The sequence below is a fragment of the Mixophyes fleayi genome, chromosome 8, assembly GCF_038048845.1.
Source record: "Mixophyes fleayi isolate aMixFle1 chromosome 8, aMixFle1.hap1, whole genome shotgun sequence".
Classification (NCBI taxonomy): Eukaryota; Metazoa; Chordata; class Amphibia; order Anura; family Limnodynastidae; genus Mixophyes; species Mixophyes fleayi.
The window spans coordinates 51,546,369-51,561,181 of record NC_134409.1 but is presented as its reverse complement, the minus strand read 5'-3'; the positions used below and the strand labels follow the sequence as shown (position 1 = coordinate 51,561,181).

Here is a 14,813-nt window from a genome sequence, read left to right as displayed (position 1 = left end):
ATACACTATTCTGAAATATGTATACTTGTCAATATTATGCACATAGAACTAACATATTACGAGAGGCAGGATGGTTGAGTGTCCTATATTATTGATATTTTTATATACAGGTGTAGTGGAATGGGATTTCATAGGAAGTGTCTCTTATGGTTCTGCTAATCATTACCTCTTCTGCTGATTTTACATGATATCCTTACATTAGTTTTTCTTTTGAAAATGATTTTTGAGTTTTTGACAGTGAGATAGTAAATATGGTCTATGATATATTACATATTACTACACATGGACCCCTGTAATACAGACTGTTCAACAAATGTTTGATAATCTAGGTATATTATCCACTAGATTTTTGAGATCCTCGATCCCTGTGACAGAGCAATAATTGGTCTATTTGTTTATATTTCTAATTGACTCTAGTATTTCAGTTAATCTCGGCAGTCAGATGTTATTTTTGAACGAACAGAGATCATGCCCCAAACCAATATAATATTGTAGGGGGAGGGTCTATGTTTTCTCATTATCCTCAATGGCTGATAATGTTGTCAATCGATAGCCTTGAAACCTCCTCCTATTGGGTGAGCAATCTGACATCACTTATAAGTAGAGATGCTCAGGCTCGGTTCCTCGAGAACCGAACACACCCGAACTTAGCAGATCCGAATACCAAGTCGAGCCAGCTTGGTAGTTTCGTGCGCCATCAGAATTGAAAACGAGGCAAAACGTCATCCTTTCGTTGTCGGATCCAGCGCCATTTCACAGAGGGACACAGAAGGGGTATCACAGTTCTTGGCATTCTCTAGTGCAGTTGGGCAGCATCATAGGTAGAAAAGGAAGAGGAGGGGTAGCAGTGTTCTTCAATGTCTCCAGTGATCCATTGCTAAATGTCATTGCTGAAATAGAAATAATAGATCTATCAGGCTTGCTCTTCTAAATCTGCAGTCACATTGTACTGTGTTATATAGGTAACGTACAAAGAGGAGAGCTTAATTGCTCCGTTGCTAATTGTCATTGCTGAAATACAAATAATAGGTCTGGCAGGCTTGGTTTACTAAATCTGCAGTCTTTGTTTGAAAGTGTTTGAAAATAATATTGTGACCTGTGAGGTGGTCACAATTGACTGCAAATGACTTCAATTTAATGTTATGGAGGTTAATAATAATGTAGGGGGGAAAAAGCAAAAATAAGTAATTTCTGCAGAAAAAAAAATCTGGATTTTAGAAAAAAATCGGGAACTAAAACCAAAACCAAGCCCAAAACACGCAAGGGCAGTTTTACCAAAACCAAAACACAAAGTTAATCCAGATCCAAAACCATTGAACATCTCTACTAAGAAGGAGTGCCCTGCAGAGTATAAAAGACCTTTCAGATGAGTAAGTCAGCTTGCCTTGAAAAAGCATAGCGAAACATGCGTTGACATTTTCGCTGTATGTACTTTGATCCATAATCAACTATAGAAGGAAACCTATAAAAGGTGTAGAAGCTCCTTAAACCCAGAGCTAGCACGCTAGCACGGAGCGATTAGGAGGCAGGTAGCAATACACTCCCCACATATGGCATGCAGACAGGCGGCATCAATATAGGGTGAACCGCTGAATGGAATTTACACAGGGAGTTGTTTACTGTGCTAAAGGAGCTTAGTCTCATTAAGGGTTGATTACATCAGTGAACGAAGTGCTCCATCTAAGCCTGTGTCTACCGATATTTAAGGGTTTGGAGGAGCACGAGATAGATTGTTGGACTGGATGTGTATTATTTATGGTTAAGCAAAGCTTACCTTGTGAAATAAACCGTGGAAGGCATTATAAAAGCATAGGGTGTTACCTATAGCAAGTGAATTATCACAATAGAATCCAGCTGCCTTCAGTCATAAAGGGTCTATATCAAAAGTGCATTCAGCGATTTTATATTCACTTTTTTATTTTAATCACATGCACTTATTTTTCGCTATTTTTATCAATAAAGGTTAAATTTTAAATTTCCTGAGGTCCATTCACCTATAATTACATGTATTTGTTAATCTTAGGGAGATCAAGCGCACCTATTCTATACACAACTGTTTAGTTCTTTATTTTTTACATATATTGAGTTAAGTTGTTTTTTGGTTGCACCTTTATACCAGATATTAGAGTAATTTTGGAAAGTTGTTGTTTTTATGGTAACTCCAAACAATTTGTGCAACGGAGATATAGTCCTTTTTTGGCATCTATATTAAGAAGTAAGACAGGTCTGCATATTGAGCATCAGCCTGAGTCCTTTCCCTCTTTAGGAATAATTGTTACATGGGCATAAAATGCATGTGGGAATAGTTTTTATTGGCTTGCAGTAGTATAGTCGCTAATTTATATTTAATAATAGGCTACAGCGCAACTGTTTGGGTCAGGACTTTTCCAACTTCGCATTGGAGACATTGCTTTTTCAAGTTCTAATTTGAAGAATGACTGGTCTAGATTTCTGATTTCTTTCCTAATTTTCAGTTGTTAAATATAAGCCTATTAGTTGTATGTTGTTCTCATTTTCCTCAGGGGTAGCTTGCTTGTTTAAATTATAAAGGTTATTATTATTATTATTATCATTATTATTATTAATCTTTTTTTATAGGGCACCACAGGGTTCCGCAAGGGCCGCACAGAGAACACATAGTGGACCGTACAGGGAAAACAGTAAATAATAATAAAAAAAAAATAAAAGGTTAGTACAATATGCATGGACGACTATTGTGATTTTTCTTATAGTATAATGTTTTACTCCTTTATTATCTTTGAATTTGTGGATCTATGTCAGTGTTCTCTGGGCTCATTGAGCTCTCGCTGAAAGTCTACTGGATTTATTTCTCTACTAGAAATATTTATGACACTTAAAGATTTGTGGCCCTATTCTCTGCTAGTCAGGTAAGTGTATTTTTGGAAATAAATCTTTTATGTATATTTTTCAATTACATGACCTGAACAAGGAGTTTTTCATTATGGGCTTCTTCATCTTCTTTCTTTATTCTGGAACCTAATTGGATACACTTTCCTCTTATTACAAACTTATGCACTTCCCATAAAGTAGTTTTGGATATAGCTTGCAGTTTGGTATTTGCAAGGTATTCATCTATTGTCTCAATTTGAGCTTTATCATTGATAGCTTGGAAAAGGAGGTCCTTGACAATACTATTGTCTAGGTGTGGAGTAGAATAGACAACCTGAGAAAAATAGTGGTCATACCATGTATTTTGCCCTATATGGGATTCTTGTAGTAAGTATAAGTGTCTAAATTCTAAAACTTTGCAGCGCTCTCTAGAATCCCTCTATACGAGTAATACATAAAATAAGTTTGAAAATAATTTTTATAGAAAAATGTATATTGATAAAACGCATACATAAATGCAATGCAGTGCAGAAATATAACTACTAAAACCACAAAGACTCTTGGAGGAATTCTAAAGGGGCATCCCCCTGCAGAAAAAAAGTGATTTCAATTTCAAAACAGTTATATGGAAGTAAACAGGCAAGCACCAAAATGAGCTACAGAAAATCCCTCCAAATAGTTATCTTCAGCTCTTTTCTTAGAGCCTACTCATCTGTGTTATTTAAAAAATCGGGATAGTCAGCCTCAAATGCGCTCCAACATTATCTAAACACAATGTCTTTGAGGAAACGGTACTGGTACCTTCAAACAGCATGTGTAACTGATGGCACTTCTAACCACACTGTTCTCCTTTGGACTTTAAAGTACGACTCAGTATTCCGTAGTAACAGGACTCCTTGTGCAATATTTGTATACTTTGTCTCAGTTCTCTCTTCAGTAGCGTGAGGTCAGATGACTTAGTCACATAAGCTGCTAAATGCCGCTAATAACTTTCCAACTACTCACAGTGCTGGGATTAATTTGCCTCCTAATAACACACTGTTCACCACTGTTAGGTCAAAAGGTACCAAAGACAGAAAACACCATTAAGAGTCCTGCACAATCTTACTCCTTGGAGCAATAAAACACGATCTCCTGTCATTCATCAAATTTTCTTCCAGTGACACCATCTGACACGTTCCATCCCTGTAGCGGGGACTTTCTCAAAGTATGAGTGTTTATTGCTAATAAAAATGTAGTCTAATCAAGCTTGTTTATGCTAGTTAGTTAGTTAGTTAGTTAGTTAGGCATCCAAATGTATGTCTATATCTTATGTGTGTGGAGAAAAAATAAAAATAATACTTTCTTCAAAAAAAAAAGTAGTCTAATCTAGTGTAAGTAGATTCCTTGAAATGTGCAAAAAAACATGAATTGGACAGCTGGTGGTCATGGAACATAGTGTTCTAGATGCACTGGAAAAGAAGACAATGATCGGCTCTAGCGATGGTAGTCATTTTCTCGGCTCTGAAAATGCCAACACAGCATACAGCGCCATTACAAGCCCGAACACTATAACAGCGAAAGTGATACAATTTAGACTTACCATATAATAGACAGTAACTATTTCCAGCATGCTCAATGACCGCCAAATGTAAAATCCGAGTTAGAAAAATGTCTACAGCATTAAATTACGTCACTTGTAATGGACACAGTCAAAATGACGCTTTTAAAGCGGCAATGGCTGGACCCCTCGCCTGTATAATGTAATCTAGGTGGCGGGTCCACCCAATTGGTGGACCAGCCCATTGCTGCTTTTACAGCGGCAATGGGCGGTAGCTGTCTATTTATAGTAAGTCTAAATTTTATCATGGTCGCTGTTATAGTGTTTGCTATTTTGTAAGTGTTTCTGTTATAGTCTTCGGGCTTGTAATGTCGCTATATGCTGTGCCGGCAATTTCGTAGCCAAGAACCCGAAACAAATCTTCACATATGCAAACAGCTCCTTGTGAGCAAGCTGCCAGCTCCAGTTGCATATTACACTTCAGCTTCTCATAAAAACCGTAGTGCCAGAAATAATCTTCCCTTTTCTAAGAGTCACTCTGATGATGAGTCAACACAGCACACAATGTGAAAGGTTATGACATCTGGTCAGGCTAATCCCTAAATATACTGACATCTCTACCATGTCTTAGTCTGATACACATTATATTAGTAGAATGGTGGAAGATTACTTTAATGATGTAAAAAATTAGCATCTCAGACAGTCCTTTGATTTCTGGGAGGAAAGAAAGACAATTTGGAGCCCCTTGCACAAACTAGCTATGATGTACTTAAGCTGCCCAGCATCCAGTGAGTACTCAGAAAGAGTGTTTAGCACAAATAGGAACATTGTGATTGGTCGTCGACGCTGACAAATTCACAAAAATTTAGAAAAACTGGTTTTCATCAAAATGAGCTTCACATTGTATTAGAAATACTGTTATTTTCACCAATTACAAAGAGAATCTTTAATGCTAGATTCCAGTGGGGTGAGCTAATATTGAGTGATGATGATCATCCTCATCAGTGATGAGGATGATGATGAGGGTGTTGATGACATTGTCAGCATTGAGGAAGATGACCACTATTAGCCAAATGCCCAATAGTAATTTGTTAACATCCCTATCTATTCTCTAGTGCAACAACCAATATCCAAATTGGCTTTTGTGGAGGCCCAAACAAATCAAGCATTTCAGCCACAAAAGTGGCTGACCCTATCGCTGTATAGCTTGGTTTGTTAAACTATATGCATGTCCATTTTAACATATAAATGGGCACGTAGGCCCAAGGAAAGTTCCAGCTTGCACTATTTTACATGTTGGCCATGGTCTGTCATCTTGTGTAAATGTGGTCAACACTAGACATGGTAGACATATGGAAAATCAACAACACTAAGTCGATAATTCAGGTGTCAAGAGTATTATTAGGCTGACAATTCACATGGTGGACAGTTTTATTTGGAGGACAATTCTACTGCCGATGGTATTGTTATATGGTTAGAGTTAGGGATAGGGTTACAGATAGGGCTAGGGACTGGGGGCATGATTCATTAAGGATCTTAACTTGAGAAACTTCTTATTTCAGTCACCTGGACAAAATCATGTTACAATGCAAGGGGTGCAAATTAGTATTCTGTTTTGCACATGAGTTAAATATTGACTGTTTTTTCATGTAGCACACAAATATTTGATAGCTTATTTGTACACTGAAATTTAAAGTTGATATTTATGTGCTACATGAAAAAACAGGCAGTATTTAACTTATGTGCAAAACAGAATACTAATTTCTTTTTTTAAGAAGAAAATGTAATTGATGTAGCAATCATTGATGAGGATGATGCCTTGGGTAATGACATTGTCATTTGTCACCATTGAGGAAGATGACCACTGTTAGACAATTTACCATATATTAGTAAATTGTTAACATCCCTATCTGTTCTCTAGTTCAACTACCAACAAGCAAAAGGTTGGCTTTTGTGTGGGCCCAAACAAATCAAGCACTTCAGCCACAAAAGGGGCAGTCCCTGTCGCTGAAGTGCTTGGTTTGTTAAACTATGCGCATGTCCTTTTCAACATATGAGCTGGACACAAGGACAATTCCATATTGTACCATTTAATGTTATGACTGGGTCTATCATCATCTGTTAAATGTATACAGATGTTGCTGACTTTCTAATGACCTCTTGTTATTACTGTCTCTTCCCTTTCCATGAGGTATGCAGTCTAATGTTAAATATATACTGTGCGTGGTCTTTTAACATTTTTATTCTGGATCACTAAAGCCATGACAGTTTTGTTAGCATTGGATGAACGTGCAATTTCTGCCACCAATGCATTAGATTTTAGCAGATTAGCTAAAGTTATGTATTCACGCAACCAATCTCAATTCCATTGCTCCTGAACAACAATTCCTCAGTTGAACCAGTGGCTTAAAGAAAAAGTAATTAAGTCCCTAGAAAATGCCCTTGTACTGTCTATCCACTTAATTATGGATAGGTGGACAAGTGGTACCGGTCATAAAAAAGACTATACATTGTATAATGTTTATCTTCTTTTGCAAAATGAAAATTCAAATAATTCTGCATGCTGAAACTAAATCAGATCTGAAAAATGTGGCCACGTGTGGCGTGGACTGGCCACAGCCCCTGATTAAACAGATAGAGCAATCAGAAACACTTCTGCAGTCCCCCTCCAGTCATTATTGCCTCAAATGTGGAGCAGTGAGACCAAGCAGCTTAAGTGTTCTCTCTCAACTCTTCAGCTCCTCTGTGACCAAATGAAACTGGGTCAGCCAAGTCTACCAAATCAAGTTCCTGGTGGCGAATCATAAGTATTGTTTTCCACTAACTTTTTGTCTTTTTCTGGCTGCTGTCACTCTCCAATGTGCCACACATGCTGCTTAATAGTTATCTACTTGGCGTACCTTTCTTTTCTAAAAAGACAATATAATTAATCTAGACATCTGTGCAGAGGATGCTGATGAGGGTGATGACATTGTCATTTGTCACCATTGAAGAAGATGACCATTGTTAGTCAAATACCCATACATTAATAAATTGTTAAAATCCCTATCTATTTTCCAGTTCAACAACCAACATGCCAAAACAAATCAAGAACTTCATCAACAAAAGTGGCAGTCCCAGTCACTGAAGTGCTTTGTTTGGTAAACTATGTGCATGTCCTTTTCAACATATGAGTGGATGGGTCTAAGGACAAATCCATCATGCACTATTTTACATTATGCCATGGTCTATCATCTTGTGTAAAATAGTTTACTGATGCCGCCGTTGTCCGTCTAATGACCTCTTATTGTTACTGCCTCCTCACTTTCCATGAGACATACTATTTAACTTAAAAATTTAGTATGCATGGTCCTTCTTCTATACTTTTATATACTTGTTGAAATGTCTATTGATGCTGCTGTCTGTAGTTGACTTCATATATCCATGCTATCAAATTCCATCTCTATTATATTTCTCCTTGTAAGTTGTCAGCTCAAGTCACACATGACACATCTCCTGCTTCAGCTTCTTCTAAAAATAGTAGTGCCAAGATAAAAGTAGAAAAGTGGCTTATTGTTATCCAAAATATGTTTTGCAATCCTGTAAATTATCTGGTGAATCTGCATGACTAAGCCTTAATCTGTTTTTTGTCAATTTTTATTTTCTCTAATTTGTCAGCACAAATGTCTATACACATTATGAGAGCTGATAACAGTAATTTCCATATCAGGAAAGATCCTCATGCCACTGGGCTCTCACTCTCGTCTTAATGGAGGTTTTGTAACTCTTGCAAACAAATCATGGATTATAAATGATTACCAATGATGTTAAAAATGTATTGCGTGCATAGTCTTTCATCTCTTTTATTATGGGTAAAGTCCACCTTGGTCTATCTATTTATCTAATTGTCTAATGATGCTGTTTTCAGTTTAATTTCTTCTTCAGGTCTTGTAGCATGACTGTCAATGATGGATGCCCTCTAACATTAAAAATGTAATGTGTGCATAGTCTTTCATCTCTTTTATTATGGGTAAAGTCCACCTTGGTCTATCTACTTGTGTACATATCTATTGATGTTGCTGTTGTTCGTCTAATGACATCTGATTCTTACTGCCACTTCACTTTGCATAATGCATGCTGTCTAACATTCAAAATATAGTGTATGTGGACTTTCAAGGTTTTTATTATGGCTAAAGCCCACCTTCATCTATCTATATGCCTAATTATGCTGCTGTCAGTTTAATGACCTTTTCTTCTGTCTTGTAGCTTGACTGTCAATTATGGATGCCCTCTAATGTTATAAATCTATTGTCTGCATATTTTTCTTCTGGGTGCAGCACATCATCGTCTATCTATTTGTCTAAATATCCACTAATGACCTTGTCCTTAGAATGACCTTTTATTTTTACTACCAGTGTCAATCTGTTGGAAAAACTCAGGAATGGCATTTTCAGCATTCAACAACCGTAGATAATTTATGCAAACTGACTTGCCATTATGTTTCATAGGAATTGTATGTTTGATTAAACGGTCATCTATTTGTGCCTCTGCTCTGCCACTAATTTTAGCCAGTCAGCTAACTGCAGCCTTTAGCCAAACTTTGTGAAAATTTGTACAGTAGTGGAGAGATCCTTAGAAAACAGACTGTAAATGACTGTAAATGAATGTTAATGCTATAAAGATTAATGTAGGAGCAAAAACAACTGAAAATCTCATAATCTTAACTATGTTTCACAATTTTTAATTAAATCGATATCCAAAAACAAAACCTTTCAGGATTTTTGGGCAAAAACCAGAATCAAAACCAAAGCACGAAGAAGTTTTAGAACCAAAACAAAAACATTGGGGTCTGTGTACATCTCTACTATTGTGTGGTGTGACCGATGATGAGCTAGTTGGCCATTGATTATGCAGGAGGTATATGTCTAGCTAGAGTTGGGGAACCCTGATGTTATCCTAACAAGAATGTACTGTGGATTATTGGTGATGTGTCCAATTAAAGCAACTTTATTCAAGAAAGAAGGTGTGGTGCCTGTCATCTGCTGGGTGTCAGTGTCACATTATGTTCATTAGTTTAATCTGTTTTAAAGGAGATAGTTAAAGATGGACAAATTGACTAAGAGGAATTTCGCAATCCACTAAATGTTTTCCATCAACTGGAAAATCAAGCAACCCCATACCTGTTTACAAAGCAGTTGTCACTAGCAATAGCCTATCATGAGACAATACACCATAACTGCCATTTTTATTAAAATAAAATAAAGTCATTAATAATTTAAAAACTGGACAGCATGCCTGTCTCATTTTCTATATTTAATAACAAGGGTTTAATCTGGAGATTTTTATTGAAATAGTTTATTTCAAATTTATTTCAAAATTCTGTTTTTGGTTTTCCTTTACTACTTTGGTATAATGGACAGAGGTCTGACACAACATTGCTACTCCATGTGTAGCAGTTATATTCATTACCCCCGGCCCTAAAACCTAGTGTAAGCTGGCAGCCTTTGGTATGGAGCAGTATGCTATTTATTGTGCTCCCTTCATCAATGCACCTGACCTGTACTGACCATCAGGGGGCTGGTTTGTAGGAGGACCACACATATGTTGTCTCTTTGTTATAGGTTGACCCTCTTTTCACTCTAATTTCTGTTCATCCGGCTTCCTATTTTTCCTGTGTAGATATTTCACCTAAGCTCTTACGTATTCATATCCACCGTATACCAACATCCTGAACCACAAACTCTACTAATTCTCATCCCACTCTGAATAAAGCTGTTTTCTCTCTAGCATTATCCTCTTACTCTGCTCTGCACTCTGTCTGAACCTTGATGCTTCTTTCCTCTTCATTTGACTCCTATTTCTCCCTGTACATTTTTCGGTCCACACTTTACCTACTCATACAAAGCATTGTATTTTACACTGTTAAATTACCTAAAATGATCTACTTTTTCATGACTCATCATTCTCCATTTTTTTAATTATTTATTTATTTTTAACTTTAAACAGAGCTGGTGCTGTTTTTTTTCACTGTAGGGAGGTCACTTCTCTGCATGTGGAATATAAATTCTGATTCTGAGTTCATTTCTATGACATTTTATAATCTGGCATCCACATGAATGGCTGCGAAGGGATCTTCATCAGTGTTGCCAATCTGGAAGCGAGCAGAGCCATTGCTGCCTACAGTGATTTGTCGACCAGTGCAACGAGAGCCCTCCTTTTGTCCTGAGATTATATCACAGTAGGTACCAGCTGGAAGTCCAGTATAGAGGGTGACATCCATGTACCTGTAAAATTTCCACATTAGTTAATACATATATTATTTGTCTTTATGAAAATCAACAATTTTATTCAATTTCAATTAATAAATGTATTTTTTATAGTTCACACATCCATGACTTAAGGTTTCTATATAAGAACTATCTGACTGTCTATTTGATTATTTTTAACAACCAGGCTTATTTTTACATCTACTTCTTATTATATCACCACACATAATGAACCATTTGCAATACTAACTAAAGATCATTTGTTTGGAGGTGTTTTCTCTTTGTTTCACATTCACATATATCATATTATTTTATACCTACAAAATATTTTCTCCTTGATAATTTGCCTAGAATCAATTTGTGGAATTTTACAAAATAACCAATATTTATCTGCATTAAATGGCAAGTAAGTAACCTACCAGTCATCATTGTTAAAGATAATGAATCCTCTGTTTCCACGACCGAATGCAACTTGGTTGCTACCATTGTCCCACCAGTTAGCGAATGACTGCCCATCCACCACATTACGGAATATTGCCATGTTCCTTAACAGATAAATGTCAGAATCATTGGAATGAGTTAACAATGTGTTGATTTGCTGCCATCTAATCTGCTGTATAATAAAGCTTTACTACTGTATAATAAAACATAGCATTATCTTCTAAAATGTATTTATTGAGTTCTTTAGAGTAAAACTCCTTGTAGATGACTTCAACATCTACAATATTTTCTAATTTACTCTAAAAAATATACTGTAGATTTCACAGTTTGACATACATGGACATAAACATGCTTTAGTGGTGGGATTCTCGCCATTCTATTGTTTGAGTTGAGAACTAAAACATTTTAATAATGAGATTACTTTTTGTTTAAAATACAAAAGTATAACAGTGAATATAAGTATAGTGTAAGAGGAAACCAACAGAAGCGTATAGACAGCGCTATTATTACAGGCCAATGTATGATCATTCCCTTTGCAATTGTTTTAACTTTGACTATCCTTATGAAGGTGATGACAGACACCATTCTTTAAGTTTGGGCTCCAAGTAGAGGCCACACACAATCATCTTTTGACTAGAGATTCACCATAGCCAAAAGTCTTGGGGGTCAATTTATCAAGCTGCGGGTTTGAAAAAGTAGAGATGTTGCCTATATCAACCAATAAGATTGTAGTTATCATTTATTTAGTACATTCTACAAAATGACAGCTAGAATATGATTGGTTGCTATAGGCAACATCTCCACTTTTTCAAACCCGCAGCTTGATAAATTTACCCCTTGGACAGTTACATGTGACAGATTCGGTGTTTGACACTTGGGAATTTATTTATCATTAGTGGGCAGTGGGCAGCGGTACTTTAGTCTCTGTATCATTGATGATTGCAGGAATACAGAAAGATTCATTACCCTGCGATCCTCAGTAAAAATCCCTTTCTGCAACCTTTTTTGTTGCAAAAGGGACTTGGCTTCATTAACGAAACAGTTGACTTACTGTGCATGCACTGATGTTTGATAGTGCATGCTCAGTAAATCCAATTCCGACCTAAGGAGGGGTGAATCATGCAGCCTGCAAAGAGGATCTTCTCTAGCATGACCACATTCCTTTGGAAAAGGTCCTGAGATAGCATTCAGTTTATAGTGCCTGCAAAGCTTTTCACGGCTTCATAAATAGATTCGGTGCATTGTTCCCATAATGGTGTATGGGGTCAGTGCTAAACAGTTGAAAGTTGCTTCAGGCCGGAAAAATCTCTTATTTCTCCAATGTTAAGACTTTGTTAAAAATGAAAAAGAGTGAAAGAGCCCTTTTCCGGCAATTTACTGTATTTTAGCTTCTTCCCAGTTTCAAAAATAGACTCCTTGGTGTAAGTGAGACATAGGATAGGCAATTTAGTTATTTATCTCTAAACTGGCTAACTTTTGTACAGAGTTTGAACTCCATAGCATATGTTCATTATACTTTATCAAATTGGAATTGATTGGGTAACCTGGAGAAAAAAGGTTGCATTATGGCCACATGTGTAGTGTCATAATTCAACCCAGAAGTGAATCTAGGGTGGCACTGTGATGTTATTTAGCTCACCACCAAGTATCCAGACAATGAAATTGAAATTTGGTCATCTGCATGTGTCCCAAACACCCAGGACACAACCTGTGTGATCAGAATTACCCTCAGGAACTGTGAAATTAATTAATTTTCAAAGCACAATCTTTCTGTCAGAACTAGAAAAAAGTGTAAGTACAGTATAATAGTTGGGGAACTTACTCTGGGTTTAAAAATAAAGTGATTATAAAATAAATTCCAGGACTGTAGATATAATCTAAAAATTAGTATTTTAACAAAAGATCGTGTGAAACGAAATATGTAAATTATGTAGTAAAACATATTATACTTTTTTTTAGCACTTTATGCCTAATTGATTTGAACAATTTTAATATTATAAGGCAATTTTGATTTTTTTTATGAGATGATGATTTCACAACTCACTTAATTTGGCGCCACCTGTGCTCACAGACCCAGTCATTGCCGCAAGTGGTATCTGCATTAATAGTGACAGGTTTTGTGGAACCATCAGAGTAACTTGGAGGTCCAATCCAGTCATTGACATCCTATGTGAGAAAGATACCATTTTGAATTGTTTTCTAATTATGGCTGGTTTGAACCAACATTCATTGTGAGACAGGAAAATAGGTATAATCTTACCTTGCCATTCACCCAGTTCCTTGTCCATCTGAAACTGGACATGATACGTGTGAACCCATAGGGATGAGCCAACATGAAGCCAACTGCCATCTTGTAAAGACTGCAGAAACAGAATGAGTTAAAATAGAAACAGCAATGTATTGCTCTTCTTATACATAAAGTAATATACAGTAATACAGTATTTTGGGAAGCATGTTAAAAAAAGTTATGGTTAATCACTTTAAAATATGTATAATTTCAGCTGCTATGCTAGTAAATGTAATTAACTATTTCTCATTAGTATGCACTTCAAGTGGACATTTGATAAACAAAGACTGATTATTATTTATAAATGGTTTTAGTTAGGATAGCCTTGCAGTTACAGATAGAAGTTACTTACATCTTTGACATTAATAATGAGATATGGACATGTCATACCCTTTCTATCCACAAACTGATACGTCACCATCTTCAGATGAATCAACTGATATTTAGTTGTGCATTCTCTATTCAACAATGATAATGCATGCAAGAGCATATTATAACATTTAAGTGTTTAAAAATGTCTTCAGTACTTTTTCCTTAATGTGTTTGTCATTATTTAGTTGAAATGTACACTTTGCTACATAGTCACATCAAGTGACCTCAAATTTCCTTGGAACATGAATGTACTGATTTGTATCGGGCTATTTATGTTTATTAAACCAGAAATCATGCTTAACACTAAATATAATACGGCTGCAAAATGTTACATAGGTATGCATAAAATAGCTCATATCATAAAGCATTATTTACCCATTGTAAGATTTGACAGTTTTATTTGTATAACAAAAATATATTTGCTTAGTGTTTCAGAATTTTAAAAACGATTTAAAGCTTTACAGGGAATTATACAATCTTGATCTACAAATGTCTGAGTTTCCCCAAGCCTCTGCAACTAAGAATTACAAATGTTGTGAACTTAAAATATTTTAAATCTAACTCTTCTGAGATGTTCCAATTATTTTAGTTTAAAATTATAATACAATTGATATTAAATAGTCAACATTACCGAGCATCAAAGAAGGTGAGGATGGAGGATCCTCCCGCACCATGCCCTCTCTGATTATCATGATTGTCTACAAAGACCAAGGCTCTGTTACTGGCCATCATACCCCAGCCTTCACCCCAGTTCCTAGAGAGAGAAGACAGTAATCAGAAAAGAACATGTAAATGTTTATTTAAACTAGATTTTATCTCCTCAATTGTAGGGCAATTATAAATGAAACATAAGGATTCCCCCTTACAGCAATCTTTGGTTATACCACTTCTATCATCCATTATTTTTATTATATCCAAAGAATTTTGGTAATATATTTAAAGCTCTATGGAATATGTTGGCGCTATATAAATAAATGATGATGACATACTTCAGGATATATGGTCAGTGGGGCTTAACAGTACATAGTATACAAGCTAACTCAATGTAAATGGAATGCCCTTTCTATGTCTTACCTCA

At 36.0% G+C, this 14,813-nt stretch overlaps 1 protein-coding gene across 1 annotated transcript in view; it reads right to left on the bottom strand.

Moving 5' to 3' along the window:
- Window positions 1–9,084: 9,084 nt before the first annotated feature.
- LOC142099276 (pancreatic alpha-amylase-like) overlaps window positions 9,085–14,813 on the bottom strand; it is a 21,282-nt gene continuing 15,553 nt past the window's right edge. The window contains exons 5-10 of the mRNA XM_075182566.1: window positions 14,810–14,813; window positions 14,367–14,489; window positions 13,337–13,436; window positions 13,121–13,242; window positions 11,055–11,180; window positions 9,085–10,653 (exon numbers count right to left, since the gene is read on the bottom strand). The exon at window positions 14,810–14,813 is cut by the window's right edge and continues 130 nt beyond it. Of these exons, the coding sequence (XP_075038667.1) occupies window positions 10,464–10,653; window positions 11,055–11,180; window positions 13,121–13,242; window positions 13,337–13,436; window positions 14,367–14,489; window positions 14,810–14,813 (665 nt within the window). The 3' untranslated portion in view covers window positions 9,085–10,463. The remainder of the gene's footprint in view (window positions 10,654–11,054; window positions 11,181–13,120; window positions 13,243–13,336; window positions 13,437–14,366; window positions 14,490–14,809) is intronic.